The 17,184-nt window shown below is 36.8% G+C and overlaps 1 protein-coding gene across 2 annotated transcripts in view; it reads right to left on the bottom strand.

The window, feature by feature from the left end:
* Positions 1-17,184, bottom strand: part of LOC111145101 (zinc finger AN1-type containing 4) — an 83,706-nt gene that overhangs the window by 35,945 nt on the left and 30,577 nt on the right. The window contains exons 3-4 of one of the 2 annotated variants that reach the window (XM_022499741.1): positions 5,600-5,675; positions 2,947-3,014 (exon numbers count right to left, since the gene is read on the bottom strand). In XM_022499741.1, the coding sequence (XP_022355449.1) occupies positions 2,947-3,014; positions 5,600-5,675 (144 nt within the window). The remainder of the gene's footprint in view (positions 1-2,946; positions 3,015-5,599; positions 5,676-17,184) is intronic. The other variant, XM_022499742.1, reaches the window with a different exon arrangement.

The raw sequence follows: 17,184 nt of genomic DNA, 5'->3' as shown, positions 1-17,184 counted from the left end.
TAAACTGGGAAAGTAACAAAGTAGAAACATTAAAGATGTCCCCAAATCCTAATCCAATACCACCATCACTAAAAGAGAAAAAGTAGAAATATAATAAGATTTAGCTTATTTTGTAAAAATATTTGGATGTTTTGACCAACTCTTTCATAGGCAAAATGTGCAAATATTAAAAGACATGCTTAAAATAAGTTCTTGCCATTTTTTAGTTAATGCTACACGTTCCACATTACCTTAAAAAGAAATAAAATCTATGTTGCTGCCACTACTAAAGTCGTGCAAAGGCTTTACCTAAATCAACATAGTGTGTCTTATACAAGGAGGCTCTGGGATTGAGTACATGCACCACCTATGTGGTCTATGCACACACCTTTTCATAACAGAAAAACCAGTCTGATTTCATCAGGTATAACACACTGTATATATACTGTAAGATAAAATTTAGTTTTAGAAAGGATTTTCTATGCTATTTGATATTTTAAAAACTAAGTATTACTGAACTCATGGTATTTTCTAAACCATAACTTTCAAGTAAGACTAAATAGCCAAAAGGGGCGCCTGGGTGGCTCAGTCATTAAGCATCTGCCTTCAGCTCAGGTCACGATCCCAGGGTCCTAGGATCGAGTCCCACATTGGGCTCCTTGCTCAGCAGGAAACCTGCTTCTTCCTCTCCCACTCCTCCTGCTTGTGTTCCCTCCCTCGCTGTCTCTCTCTCTGTCAAATAAATAAACAAAATCTTGGGGGGAAAAAAGACTAAATAGCCAAAAAGTATGGTTTCTCAAATACAACGTGGAAAAGTTGTAGATCTGGGTATCATTTTTAATCTTCACAAAGTTTTCAATGACACATGGAGACAACAGCAAGCTTTTAAAGAAGTTGATTCAATAAAGGCAAAATTATTAAATATATTACTTAAAATACTAAAAAACACAAATTCTCCTTGCTGATTTTTTCAATTTACAAAGCATAGAAACCTGGAGGAAAAAAAAAGTATTACAAAGCTTCAGTTGCGCCAGGATAGCGATGCCTTTCATTTTCATTTCTCAAAAAAGTAAAAAACAAAACAAAACACAAAACACAAAAAACTCCCACACGTATATTTTTAACTCAAAATCTATAGCACTTACACTTCTCATAAACATAAAATAATTCTGGCCCTAGTAAGAAAAGTAGATGTTCTGATAAAACACCCTGCTTTAAAGACAATACTATACACAAATAACCAACTCTCAAAGTTTTATAACAGTGGAATTCACATGTCATTAAACACTGTATAATTCTATCTTATCATAATGGTTCCATAAATAATTTAGGTTTCTTGGGATGCCTGCATGGCTCAGTCAGTTAAGTGCCTGCTCAGGTCATGATCCCAGGGTCCAGAGATCAAGTCCCACATTGGGCTCCTTGCTCAGTGGAGACCTGCTTCTCCCTCTCCCTCAGCCTGCCGCTACCCCTACTTGTGTGCTCTCTCTCTCTCTCTCTCTCTGACAAATAAATAAAATCTTAAACACTTGAGGGTTCTTAAACTACCCTGAGACTTGGTACTATAAACATCATCTTATGTCACATAGGACAATTTTTTAAGTCCAATTTATATAATTGCTAATATTAGGAACCAACTCTAACACTACTACCTTTGGTTTTTCCTAACCTATCCAAACAGTTCAACAACTAAAGTAACATATCTCACAAAATCCTCCTGAAGTAGTTAGGAAAAAAATGATAAGTCCCATTTCCTACCTAAAATTACAAAACACAGAGATAAAATTTGACTTGTGGAAGAAATAAAGCAGGGCGGAATCAATAATTAAAATATGACACCCTTCCCCAAATGAGGCCCACAGGAGCAAGACTTCTCTGAGTAGTCTAAGGGTCCCTCTTCTTTGTGGGGATTCATGTGAATCAGGAACCCATGTAAACACTCCCAGTTTTTCCAATGCTTAGAGCTCTCTTGTTAATCAACTCTCTGCTCACATCATCTCTTCCAAGGCCCTTCCATTATCATCCTCCTAGTATCCTACTTTCACAGACACTGTCACACTCCTTTATTTCCTCCATAGCATCTGCAACTGCCTGATATGACATCGAATCTTTACATCTTTATTGTGGGCACTGTCAGTAAGCAGAAACTTTTTCTTCCAGGGACACTGCATTGAACATCTAGTAGATACATAAAATATATTTGTTAAATGAATGAAAGACCTCCAGGGACTGCCCACCTTCTCCTTTTTTTCCCCTATTTATAGGGCTGTAATTTTAATATGGAACATATGGTGAGGTCTTTTTTTTTTCCATGTTCCTTTCCTTTTTTTTTTAAATAGATGTACACTTTTAAAATTTAAATTCAATTAATTAACAAATAATGTATTATTAGTTTCAGAGGTAGAGGTCAGTGATTCATCAGTCTTATATAATACACTGCGCTTATTACATTATATGCCCTCCTTAATGTCCACCACCCACATTCTGAAAAAGGATTCAACAGGGCTGCAATAATATCTATAAACCCAAATGCATCACAAACCAGGCTAACAGGCAACTTTAGAATTGGCTAACGGGCAACTTTAGAATTTTCTGTAACAATCATTACATCCAGAGTTGAAGACTCAGTGGGTTAAAAAAAAAAAAAAGGGCAACAAATTGGTATGAACTTAAACACAATGATAACAACATATTCACACAATACTATTCATTTCCTTTCCCTCTACTGGTGAGGTTTATTTTTAAATATCCCTGGATTAAATCAGGAATCAGGAAATTTTTCTGAAACCTGAGGTTCTTCTGCACATACACGCTTTACAGAACAATGCTTAGAAAAACAAATGCTGTTCTAAGACCTAATAGCAGAAAGTGAACCTGATCAAAACTTGAGACTATAAAAATACCAACTGGCTTGAAAATTATTATTGTCAAATTGCTTTAATGTACATGATTTTAACTAATGCTTACCTCTTCTAGTATTTATAGGTCCACCACGCATAGCCAATACCAGCTTCAAGGTACAACCTTCTGATATGCTGTTAACAGAAAAACAAACCATCATTATCAAAGAGCATTCGGTGTTAGACACAGACATAATTAAGTACAGTTAATCAGGCATCATACTCACCCTCTATAATATAAAAAATATACAGCAATATGCATAAATATAAAATGTTAACTTAATTACTTGTATAAGTAATGAAAAAGTATGTTCTCATAAGCTAAATATGACAGGACACCTCAGTTTAGCATCTTCATTTCACATGTAAAGAAAAAGAGGCCCTAAGAAGAAGTTTTCCAAGACCCAAAGTGTTAGAAAACAGATCTATTTAGTAAAAGAGAAAATAGAAAAAGAGCAAATCTACAGTATCTACAAGCGCTCCCAAATCCCAGTGCTCTTCCAGATACTTCACATCGCTTCTGACTCTTCTGTTCTTAAGAAAAGAGTGAAGAAAACTATGGAAAGAACCTAGATGTCCATCAACAGATAAATAGATAAAGAAGATGTGGTATATATATACAATGGAATTCTACGCAGGCATCAAAAGAAATGAAATCTTGCCATTTGCAACAACGCTGATGGAACTAGAGGGTATTAGGCTGAGTGAAATCAATCAGAGAAAGACAATTGTCATATGATCTCTGTGATATGAGGAATTTGAGAGGCAGGGCAGGGGGCTGTGGGGGGGTAGGGAAGGAAAAAATGAAACAAGATGGGATCAGGAGGGAGACAAACCAAGAGAGACTCTAAATCTCACAAAACAAACTGAGGGTTGCTGGGGGGTGGCGGGGGTAGGGATAGGGTGGTGGGGTTATGTACATTGGGGGAGGGTATGGGCTATGGTGAATGCTGTGAAATGTGTAAGCCTAATGATTCGCAGACCTATACCCCGGGGCAAATAATACATTATGTGTTAATAAAAAATAATTTTAGTAAAGGAAAAAAGAGTGAAGAAGTGTATGAGAGAAGGGAGAAAGAAAGACAAAAGTCAAATAATATATCTACAATCACTGGTGCATATACAGTGTCACTTAGTAATAGAAGGAGGGCTTGATGAAAAATGAAAGGACTTGAAGAACAAAACTCTCTTACCCAATACTCTTTTTTTGTCTTTATCAAGTGTATTTTATGTTTTGTTTTATTATTTTTAATTTTAATTCCAGTATAGTCAACAGTGTTTATTAGTTTCAGGTGACAATATAATGATTCAACAATTTTACAGATTACTCAGTGCTCGTCATGATAAGTGTCCTCTTAATCCCCTTCACCTAATTCACCTATCCCCCTGGCCCAGCTCCTCTCTGATTAACCATCAATTTGTACTCTATAGTTAAGAGTCCATTTCTTGGTTTGTCTCTTTTTCTTTTGCTCATTTTTTTCATCCTCAAATTCCACATATTAGTGAAACTATATGGTACTTGTTTTGCTCTGACTTATTTCACTTAGGATTATACTCTCTAGCTCCATCCATGTCATTGTAAATGGCAAGATTTCATTCTTTTATGGCTGGATACTATTCCATTGTATATATAGCACATCTTCTTTATCCATTCATCTACCAGCGGACACTTGTGGTGCTTCCATAATTTGCCTATTGTAGATAATGCCACTATAAATATAGGGGTACATGTATCCCTTTGAATTAGTGTTTTTGTATTTCTTGAATAAATACCCAGTAGTGCAATTATTGGATTGTAGGGTAGTTCTATTTTTAATTTTTTGAAGACACTCCAAACTGTCTTCCACAGTGGCTGTACCAATCTGCATTCCCACCAACAGTGCAGGAGGATTCCTTTTCTTTCCACATCCTCACCAACACCCACTGTCTCTTGTGTTATTAATTTTATCCATTCTAACAGGTGTGAGGTGACATCTCACTATAGTTTTGATTTGCATTTCCCTGATAATGAGTGATACTGAGCATTTTTTCATAAGTCTGTTGGCCATCTGGATGTCGTCTTTGGAGAAATACCTATTCTTTAATTGGATCACTAGGTTTTGGGGTGATGAGTTGTGTAAGTTTTTTATATATTTTGGATACTAACTCTTTATTGGATATGTCATTTGCAAACATCTCCCATTCAGTAAGTTGCTTTTAGTTTCGTTGATTATTTCCTTCACTGTGCAGAAGCTTTTTATTTTGGTGTAGTCCCAAGAGTTTATTTTAGCTTTTATTTCCCCTGCCTCGGGAGACAAACCTTAGAAAAATGTTGCTTCAGCTAATGTCAGAAAAATTACTGCCTGTGCTCTTTCCTAAGATTTTTATTCTTACCCAATTCTTTTATAAAAATGAAAAAAAAAAAGGAAAGTAGTCAAGTGGGAATGGGCCAATATCAAAAGAAAAGAGCACAAGGCAAGTTCAAAAGAGAGGGATCTAAAAAGGCAGGGGATATATAACTTGGTGTGAATAATGAAAAGATAAAACAAATAATCAAAGGAAAGGATCAGGTAGTCTGGCATACTGAGCCAACATATCTTAAGGTTCAGGATTTACACTTAAATCTAGGGGTCACAACTATTCAGAAGAGACATGATACAAGGATTTCCCAAGAAAAACACTGATACATGGAGTTGTAATACTGAGCATCTATAAAACAGCTAATATGCAATTACACTCACTTGTAATCATTCAAGCAATAATCATCTTCAAGTTCCATGTTATTCCAAATTAAGTGCTGCTGACAGATGGGAATACCTTAGGGGAAGGTTATAAAAATATGGTTATAAATTCAATAGAATCTTCAAAAGAGTATGATACAAAGCTCTTCTATTAAAGGACTACTACTAATAATAAACATACTTCTAAATTGAATACTAAGTGCTTAGCTAAAATTAACAGAATCACAGATAAAAGCTATGGTTAAAAGTAGATGGAATCTAGTCCACTAACTTTAGAACAGTGTTTTAGTAACTCTCTATTCTTGAAGCCAAGTATAACATTAGGGAGCACTTTAAAAGACAAGTATCATGAAATCAGCCCTGAAGCATTTAAGATTTAAGGTCTATAAGACTGTTCTCAATGCAACAAAGTACAGTCTTCATTCAGTTATATGCAGTTTGTTAAAAGTATATCATAAGCAGCAGTGGAGATGAAATGGGTGAAGGTTGTTAAAATATACAAAACTCTTGGGGTGCCTGGATGGCTCAGTGGGTTAAAGCTTCTGCCTTCAGCTCAGGTCATGATCCTAGGGTCCTGGGATCGAGCACCGCATTGGGCTCTCTGCTCAGTGAGAAGCCTGTTACCTGCCTCTCTCTGCCTGCCTCTCTGCCTACTTGTGATCTTTGTCAAATAAATAAATAAAATCTTTATAAAAATATATAAAACTCTCACTATAAAATAATTAGGTCATAAAATACATAAAATAAAGTAGAACATGGGGACTATAGTTAATAATATTGTATACCTGAAAGGTGCTATGAGACTAGATCTTAAAAGTTTCCATCACAAGAAAAAAATTTTGTAACTATGTATGGTGATGGATGTTAACAAGATTCATTATCCTGATCACTTCTCAATAAATACAAATTTTGAATCATTATGTTGTACATCCGAAACTAGTATGTCAATTACGTCTAAGTTTAACTAGTATTTCAATTATATCTAAGCTTAAAAAATATAGAACACTTAATTTAGTTTACTGTCCTTTTAGGGGGGTGTATTCCTAAAATGTGTTCTTAAGTAACATTATTTAGTGATTAACATGTCATCTTTCATAATGCTTCTGAATGGAAGTCATTAATCTTGAAAAGGGCAGAAAACTTAATTTCCAAAATAAACATTAATGTACTAGAAAATTCCTTCCACCTCAGCATTTATATGTGATTGTACTTTAACATGTTCTTTTGTAGAGTCTAAACACTAATTACAGAATAATTCAATATTTGAAAAAAAAACTACATTATAGATAATTTTCAATACTGAAAATTATAGTCTATAAGACAGTTTATTTGTATTTCTGTGATGTTAAAGAAATATTAAAAAGATTCCATACACTAGCATAATTAACCTTTTCATTTGTTTGTTTTTTTGCAAAGTACATATTAGACTTCCCAAAGAATATTTGGACTATACTAGTCACAGAGTATTATCTACTCAACAGGACATTTAATGGATACTGATACTGATGAAAATCTTTTTTGAATATCTCATATACTGTCTTCTCAAATTATTTTTTCTTATGATACTAAAACTTGACTAGAATAATAACAGTGGTGGGGCCCCTCCTGGATGGCTCAGCCAGTTAAGCATCTGCCTCTTGATTTTAGCTTAGGTCATGATCTCAGGGTCCTGAGATCAAGCCCCTCATCTGGCTCTGTGCTCAGTATGGAGTCTGCTTGTCCCTCTCCCTCTGCTCCTCCTGATGCTTACACTCTCTTTCCTTCTCTCTAATAAATAAATGAAATCTTTAAAAAACAAAAATAACACTGGTATGTATGCTAGTCTGCATTATTATAAGCCAAGCACTGTTAAAAATGCTTGACTTCTATTACCATACTTTAACTGCAACCACAATCTTGTGAAGTGTGCATCAATATCATGTTCACTTCACAGGTTATAAAACTGAATGAAGTACTGAGGAGCATGTGGATGGCTCTGTCAAATAAGCATCCAATTCTTGATTTCAGTTCAGGTCATGCTCTCAGGGTTGTGAGATGGGGCCCTGTATGGGGTTCCATGCTGAGCATGGAGACTACTTGAGATTCTCTCTCTCTCCCTCTGTCCCTCTCACTTCCCTTCTTTAAAAAAATGAATAAATAAAACTGAATACTGACAGACTGACACACAGAGTAGGCAGATTTGAGATGTGAAGCCCCCACAGGCCAACTCCAGTTAGTTATCAGATGGGAAATGTTAAAATAACTATGATTATTTTGCTAAGAGTTCTAACAGGTAAAGGAGATAGCAAGCAAGATTAGTTGGGCAATGTAAGCAGAAAGATGGAAATTCTAAGAAAGAAAAGGAAATGCTGGAGAGATCAATAACACCATAACAGAAAGGAATAATGCTTTTTATGGGCTCATCAGTAGATTGGACACAGCTAAGGAAAGAATATCTGAGCTTGAGAATAGTAAAGAACATGAACAACTCCATGCCCACAAATCTGATGATCTAGATGAAATGGGCCAATTCTTCCCACACAAAACACACACAAAAGAGATAATGTGAATATTCCTTTATCTATTAAACATAAATAGAGTCAATAAGTAATGACCTTGAACAAAAAGCACTGAGGCCAGATTGTTTCACTGGTGAATTCTACCAGATATTTAAGAAAGAAATTATCTAATTCTCTACAGCTGATTCCAGAAGCAGATTGGATACATCCTAATTCATTCTATGAGGCCAACATTACCCCAATACCAAAACCAGATGAAGACATTACAAGAAAACTACAGATAAATATCTCTCATGAACATAGATGACAAAAAACAACAAAATATTAGCAAATGAAATTCAACAGTGTATAAAAAAGAATTATGCAAGCCTTGTTGATCATTCAAAAATCAATGTAGTCCATCACGTCAAAGGGCTGAAGAAGAAAAATCCCATGATTATATGAACAAATGGAGAAAAAGCATTTGACAAAATCCAAAAGTCATCCATGATAAAAATCCTCAGCAAACTAGAAATAGAGGGGAAGTTCAACTTGACAAAAACTCTATATATGTAATGGCTTAAAATTTAAAGTTTTCCCACTAAGACTGTGGACAAGGCAAGGATGTCCCCTTCTTACTAATGCTTTTGAATACTGTACTGGAAGTCCTAGCTAATGCCAGGATTAGCTAAAAATAATAAAAGGAAATAAAAGGTATACCGATAAGGAAGAAATAAAACCATCTTTGCAGATGACATGATTGTGCAGAAAATCTAAAAGAATCAACAACAAAAACTATTAGAATAAGCAATTATAGCAAAATTACAGGACACAAGCTTAATATACTAAAGTCAATCACTTTTTTATATACCAGTAATTACCAAGTAGAATTTGAAATTTACAATATATTGCCATTTGATAAAAATACCTATATCTTAAAAATATATATGTAGATTACCATCAACATTAGCACCTAATGAAAACAGGTATAAATCTAACAAAATATGTATAAGATCCATATGCAGAGGGGGAGGAGCAAGATGGCAGAGAAGTAAGAGACGTAAATTTTGTCTGGTCCCAGAAATTCAGCTAGATAGTTATCAAACCATTTTAAACACCTACAAACTCAACAGGAGATTGAAGAGAAGAAGAGCAGCAACTCTATGAATAGAAAAGTGACCACGTTCTGGAAGATAGGACGTGCAGAGAAATGAATCTGAGGTGATATATGGGAAGATAGACCCAGGGGGGAGGGGCTGGCTCCTGGGAAGCAGCAGAGCAGTGGAACACAAAATTGGAACTTTTAGAAGTCTGCTCCATGGGGCACCTGGGTGTCTGAGTCGTTAAGCATCTGCTCTTGGCTCAGGTCATGATCCCAGTGCCCTGGGATAGAGCCCCGCATTGGGCTCCCTGTTGAAGAGGAAGTCTTCTCCCTCTCCACTCCCCCTGCTTGTGTTCCCTCTCTTGCTGTATCTCTCTCTCTGTCAAATAAAATCTTTAAAAAAAAAAAAGAAGAAGAAGAAGTCTGCTCCATTGAGGGACCTCGCTCCAGAGGCTAAATAGGGGGTGGAGCCCTCACTGGGACAGTGTGGTCTCAGGACCTGCAGGGCCACAAAAACACCAGGGGTGTCTTAGTATGGCAGAGCTCCCAGGTATCAGAGCAGGGAAGCCGGCTGCAAAGACAAAGCCGAGGAAGGGGCTTTCAGTTCAGGGTTACCTTAAATCATGATCTGAGGCACAGTCATGCAACTACTCTTTGAGGAGGGACCCCATAAGTCACAGATCTGGGGAGACCACCACCACTTACTCCACCAGGAGCAGCAGGACGGGAGCACATTGCAGGAATCTGCTGGGCTTGAAGACTCAAAGGAAATAAAAGGCATACCAAATCTGCTGGGTTTGCAGACTCCAAAAGGGGCACTGTGCCAGAGACAGAAATGCTCGATCACAGGCCAGATGAGCTTGGAGTGCAGTCGGAGGCCAGGGAGACAGGATTAATTGACTGCTCTTCTCTGAGGCTCACTCAAGAGGGAGGCCCTGAGCTCTCCCCTCCTCCGGGGCTGGAGATTAGGGAGCCGCCATTTTCATTCTTGTCCTCCAAAGCTGTACAGAAAGCATTCAGGGAAGAAAAGCTACCAAAAGCAAATGCAAGAAGATTGCTTAGCCTGGTCCCTGGCAAGGGCAGAGCAATTCCGCCTCCTGCAAAGACATTTTAGTAACAGGCCCCTCCCCCAGAAGATCAGCAAGAACATCCAGCCAAGACCAAGTTTAACAATGAGAACTGCAAACCACCAGTGCTGCGGGAATACAACACATGAAATTCATGGCTTTTTCCCCATGATTCTTTAGTCTTTCAAAGTTAAATCTTTTAAATTTTCCTTATCTTTTTTCTTCTTCTATTTTTTAAAGGTTTCCTCTTTCCTATTTTAACCAATTTTAACTATTTTATCTTATCAATACCTTTTTAAAAATTATTTTTAATTTTCATTTTTATACTTATAGTCTATCCCTTCATTCTGTATAACCTTATTTTCCTTATACATATAAGTTTTTCTTTCCTTGAAATTTTGGGATGCAGACTCTTGTAGCAGACCAAAATATACCCTAAATCTACCATATGGCTTTGTTCTACTCCCCAGCCTGATCACATTCCCTCCCTCCTTTTTTTCAACAACTTATCTCCTCAATTCCTTTTTTAAAATCTTTTTAAATTTTCCTGCCACATTACTGAATTGCTGTATGAGTTCTAGTAGTTTGAGGGTGGAGTCTTTTGGGTTTTCCATAGAAAGAATCATGTCATCTGCGGAGAGAGAGAGTTTGACTTCTTCATTGCCAGTTTGGATACCTTTTATTTCTCTTTGTTGTCTGATTGCTGTTGCTAGGACTTCTAATACTATGTTGAACAAGAGTGGTGAGAGTGGGCATCCTTGTCATGTTCCTGATCTCAACGGGAAGGCTGCAAGCTTTTTCCCATTGAGGATGATATTTGCTGTGGGTCTTTCATAGATAGATTTTATGAAGTTCAGGAATGTTCCCTCTATCCCCATACTTTGAAGCGTTTTAATTAAGAACAGATGTTGGATTTTGTCAAACGCTTTTTCTGCATCAATTGAGAGGACCATGTGGTTCTTCTCTCTTCTCTTATTAATTTGTTCTATCACATTGATTGATTTGCGAATGTTGAACCATCCTTGTAGCCCAGGAATGAATCCCACCTGGTCATGGTGGATAATCTTTTTAAAGTGCTGTTGGATCCTGTTTGCTAGGCTCTTGTTGAGAATCTTAGCATCCATATTCATCAGTGATATTGGTCTGAAATTCTCCTTTTTGGTAAGGTCTTTGCCTGGTTTGGGGATCAGGGTCATTCTGGCCTCATAGAAAGAGTCTGGAAGTTTTCCTTCTGCTTCAATTTTTTGAAACAGCTTCAGGAGAATAGGTGTTATTTCTTCTTGATAGTTTGGTAGAATTCCCCAGGGAATCTGTCAGGTCCTGGGCTCTTGTTTTTTGGGAGGTTTTTCTTTTTTTTTAAGATTTTATTTATTTATTCGACAGAGAGAGATCACAAGTAGGCAGAGAGGCAGGCAGAGAGAGAGAGGAGGAAGCAGGCTCCCCACCAAGGAGAGAGCTTTGGGGAGGTCTTTGATCACTGCTTCAATCTCGTTACTAGATATTGGTCTATTCAGGTTGTCAATTTCTTCCTGGTTCAATTTTGGGAGTTTATAGTTTTCCAGGAATGCATCCATTTCATCTAGGTTGCTTAGCTTATTGGCATATAACTGTTGATAATAACTTCTGATGATTGTTTCTACTTCCTTGGTGTTAGTTGTGATCTCTCCCTTTTCATTCATAATTTTATTAATTTGGGCTTTCTCTCTTTTCTTTTGGATTAGTGTGGCCAATGGTTTATCGATCTTATTGATTCTTTCAAAAAACCAGCTTCTAGTTTCATTGATATGTTCTACGGTATCTCTGGTTTCTACCTCATTGATCTCAGCTCTAATCTTGATTATTTCCCTTCTTATGTGTGGAGTTGGTTTGATTTGTTGTTGATTCTCCAGTTCTTTAAGGTGTAGAGACAGTCATATTCCATCCCATCATTGTGTTTACCCTTATTTATATATATATATAGAAGTTTTTCTTTCTTTAAAATTTTGGAAGGCAGTTTTGTCTAACAGACCAAAATATACCCCACATCAAGTGTGTGGTTCTGTTCTCTTCACCAGCTAAATAATTTTTTTTCCTTTCTTCTCCCCCTGGTTTCGGGTCTCTTCTGATTTGGTTAGTGTATATTTTTCTAGGGTCAATGTTACCCTTTTAGCATTTTGTTCTCTCATTCATCTACTCGTCTCTGAATAAAATATTCTTCTCTGGATTAAAGGCAGAAAAACTCACCTCAAAAAAAAAGAACAGGGTCGCCTGGGTGGCTCAGTTGGTTAAGCAGCTGCCTTCGGCTCAGGTCATGATCCCCGCGTCCTGGGATCGAGTCCCGCATCGGGCTCCTTGCTCATCAGGGAGCCTGCTTCTCCCTCTGCCTCTGCCTGCCATTCTGTCTGCCTGTGCTTGCTCTCTCTCCCTCTCTCTCTCTGACAAATAAATAAATAAAATTAAAAAAAAAAAAAAAGAACAAGAAGCAGTACCGACTGCTGGAGACCCAATCAATACAGACTTAGTAAGATGTCAGAACCAGAGTTCAGAATGATGATTATAAAGTTGCTAGCCAGGCTTGAAAAAAGCATAGAAGATACTAGAGAATCACTTTCTGGAGAAATAAAAACTAAAATCTAACCAAGTTGAAATTTTAAAAAATATATTAATGAGATGCAATCATAAATGGAGGCTCTTACTGCTAGGATAAATGAGGCAGAAGAGAGAATAAGTGATATAGAAGACAAATGACAGAGAATGAAGAAGCTGAGAAAAAGATAAACAACTATCTGGATCACGAGGGGAGAATTCAAGAGATAAGTGATACCATAAGACAGAATGGTATTAGAATAATTGGGATCCCAGAAGAACAAAGAGAGATGGGCAGAAGGTATACTGAAGCAAATTATAGCAGAGAACTTCCCTAATTTGGGGAAGGAAACAAGCTTCAAAATCCAGGAGGCACAGAAAAACTCCCCTCAAAAACAATAAAAATAGGTCAACATTCCATCATCTAATAGTAAAAGTTATTAGTCTTAGTGACACAGAGAAAAAATCCTGAAAGCAGCTTGGGACAAGAAGCTGTAACATACAATGGTAGAAATATTAGATTGGCAGAGACTTATCCACAAAGACCGTCCGGACAGAAAAGACTGGCAAGATATATTCAGAGCACTAAACGAGAAAAAAATGCAGCCAAGAATACTATACCCAGCTAGGCTATCAATGAAAATAGAGAGATTAAAAAGTTTCCAGGACAAATAAAAACTAAAAGAATTGGCAAACACCAAACCAGCCCTAGAGGAAATATTGAAAGGGGTCCTCTAAGCAAAGAGAGAGCCTAAAAGTAACAGAACAGAAAGGAAGAGACAACATACAGTAACAGTCACCTTACAGGTAATAAAATGGAACTAAATTCATATCTTTCAATAGTTACCATGAATGTAAATGGACTAAATGCTCTAATCGAAACACACAGGATATCAGAATGGATAAAAAAACAAGACCCATCAATATGCTGTCTGCAAGAAACTCATTTTAGACCCAAAGACACCTCCAGATTTAAAGTGAGTGGGTGGAAAACCATTTACCATACTAATGGACATCAAAAGGAAGCCAGGGTGGCAATCCTTATATCAGACAAATTCATTTTAAACCAAAGCCTATAATAAGAGAGGAGGAAGGACACTGTATCATACTGAAATGGTCTGTCCAACAAGAAGATCTAACAATTTTAAAAATCTATGCTCCTAACATGGGAGCAGCCAACTATATAAACCAATTACTAACAAAATCAAAGAAACTCATCGACAATAATACAATAATACTAGATGACTTCAACACTCCCCTCACTGAAATTGGACAGATCATCTAAGCAAAAGATCAACAAGTACATAAAGGCTTTAAATGACACACTAGACCAGAGGGACATCACAGATATATGCAGAACATTCCATCCCAAAGCAACAGAATGCACATTCTTCTCTAGTGCACATAGAACAGTCTCCAGAATAGATCACATCCTGGGTCACAAATCAGGTCTCAACAAGTATCAAAAGAATGGGATCCTTCCCTGCATATTTTCAGACCACAATGCTTTGAAACTAGAAATCAACCACAAGAGGAAGATTGGAAAGAACTCAAATACATGGAGGCTAAAGAACATCCTACTAAAGAATGAATGGAAAAAATAAAAATTTAAATTAAAAAATTAAAAAATAGAAAAAGAATAAATGTCTCAACTAGGAAATTAAAGAAGAATTTTAAAAATTCATGGAAACAAATGAAAATGAAAACACAACTGTTCAAAATCTTTCGGATGCAGCAAAGGTGGTCCTGAGAGGAAAGTATATAGATTTAAAAACCTTTCTCAAGAAACAAGGAAGGTCTCAAATACACAACCTAACTCTACACCTAAAGGACCTGCACAAAGAACAGCATATAAAGCCTAAACCCAGCAGAAGGGAAATAATAAAGATCAGAGCAGAAATCAATGAAATAGAAACCAAAAGAACAGTAGAAAAGATCAACAAAACTAGGAGCTGGTTCTTTGAAAGAATTAATAAGATTGATAAACCCCTGGCCAGACTTAGCAAAAAGAAAAAATTAAGGACCCAAATTAATAAAATTATGAATGAAAGAGGAGAAATCACAACCAACACCAAAGAAAAACGAACAATTATAAGAACATATTAGAGCAACTATATGCCAGCATATTTGACAATCTGAAAGAAATGGATGCATTCCTAGAGACATATAAACTACAAATACTGGAGAGGAAGAAATAGAAAACCTGAACAGATCCAAAACCAGTAAGGAGAGTGAAGCAGTCATCAAAAATCTCCCAAATAACAAGAGCCAGGGCCAGATGGCTTCCCAGAGGAATTATACCAAACATTTAAAGAATAATACCTATTCTCCTGAAACTGTTCCAAAAAATAGAAATGGAAGGAAAACTTCCAAACTCATTTCACGAGCATTACCTTGATCCCAAAGACAGGCAAAGACCCCATCAAAAAGAAGAATTACAGACCAATATCCCTGATGAACATGGATGCAAAAATTCTCACCAAAATACTAGCCAGTAGGATCCAACAGTACATTAAAGAATTAGTCACCATGACCAAGTGGGATTTATTCCTGGGCTACAAAGTTGGTTAAACATCCACAAATCAAACAATGTGATACAATACACTAATAAAAGAAAGAACAAGAAACATATGATACTCTCAATAGATGCTTAAAATCCATTTGACAAAGTACAGTATCATTTCTTAATCAAAACTCTTCACAGTATAGGAATAGAGGGTACATACCTCAATACCATCAAAGCCATCTAAGAAAAATCCACAGCAAATATCATTCTCAATGGGGGAAAAGTGAGAGCTTTTCCACTAAGGTCAGGAACACAGGAGGGATGTCCACTATCACCACTGCTATTCAACATAGTACTAGAAGTCCTAGTCTCAGCAATCAGACAACAAAAAGAAATAAAAGACATCTGAACACACAAAGAAGAAGCCAAACTCTCACTCTTTGCAGATGATATGATACTTTATGTGGAAAACCCAAAAGACTCCACTCCAAAACTGCTAGAACTTATACAGGAATTCAGTAAAGTGTCAGGATATAAAATCAATGCACGAAAATCAGTTGTATTTCTATACATCAACAAGACAGAAGAAAGAGAAATTAAGGAGTCAATCCCATTTACAATTGCACTCAAAACCATAAGATACCTAGGAATAAATCTAACCAAAGAGGTAAAGAATCTGTACTCAGAAAACCATAGAGTGCTCATGAAAGAAACTGAGGAAGACACAAAGAAATGGAAAAACATTTTATGCTCCTGGATTGGAAGAACAAATATTGTGAAAATGTCTATGCTACCTAGAGCAATCTACACATTTAATGCAATCCCTATCAAAAATGCCATCAACTTTTTTCAAAGAAATGGAACAAATAATCCTAAAATTTATATGGAACCAGAAAAGACCTCAAATAGCCAGAGGAATGTTGAAAAAGAAAACCAAGTTGCTGGTATCACAATTCCAGACTTCAAGCTCTATTACAAAGCTGTCATCATCAAGACAGTATGGTACTGGCACAAAAACAGACACATAGATCAGTGGAACAGAACAGAGAGCCCAGAAATGGACCCTCAACTCTATGGTCAGCTAATCTTTGACAAAGCAGGAAAGAATGTCCAATGGAAAAAAGACAGTCTCTTCAACAAATGGTGTTGGGAAAATTGGAAGGCCACATGCAGAAGAATGAAACTGGACCATTTCCTTACACCACACTCAAAAATACACTCAAAATGGACGAAAGACCTCAGTGTGAGACAGGAATCCATCAAAATCCTTGACGAGAATACAGGCAGCAACCTCTTCAACCTCAGCCACAACAACTTCTTCCTAGAAACATTGCCAAAGGCAAGGGAAGCAAGGGCAAAAAATGAACTATTGGGACTTCAAGATCAAAAGCATTTGCATAGCAAAGGAAACAGTCAACAAAACCAAAAGACAACTGACAGATATTTGCAAATGACATATCAAATAAAGGGCTAGTGTCCAAAATCTATAAAGAACTTATAAACTCAACACCCAAAGAACAAATAATCCAATCAAGAAATGGGCAGAAGACATGAACAGACATTTCTGCAAAGAAGACATCCAGATGGCCAACAGACACATGAAAAAAATGCTCCACATCACTCAGCATCAAGGAAATACAAATCAAAACCACAGTGAGATACCATCTCACACCAGTCAGAATGGCTAAAATTAACAAGTCAGGAAACGACAGGCATTGGCAAGGATGCGGAGAAATGGGAACCCTCCTGCACTGTTGGTGGGAATGCAAGCTGGTGCAACCACTCTGGAAAACAGCATGGAGGTTCCTCAAAAAGTTGAAAATAGAGCTACCCTATGACCCAGCAATTGCACTACTGGGTATTTACCC

Source organism: Enhydra lutris, unplaced genomic scaffold (assembly GCF_002288905.1).
Source record: "Enhydra lutris kenyoni isolate GAN:26980312 unplaced genomic scaffold, ASM228890v2 scaffoldscaffold12, whole genome shotgun sequence".
NCBI classification, from domain to species: Eukaryota; Metazoa; Chordata; class Mammalia; order Carnivora; family Mustelidae; genus Enhydra; species Enhydra lutris.
Note: the sequence above shows the minus strand (reverse complement) of the source record. Positions and strands in the feature narration are given on the sequence as shown.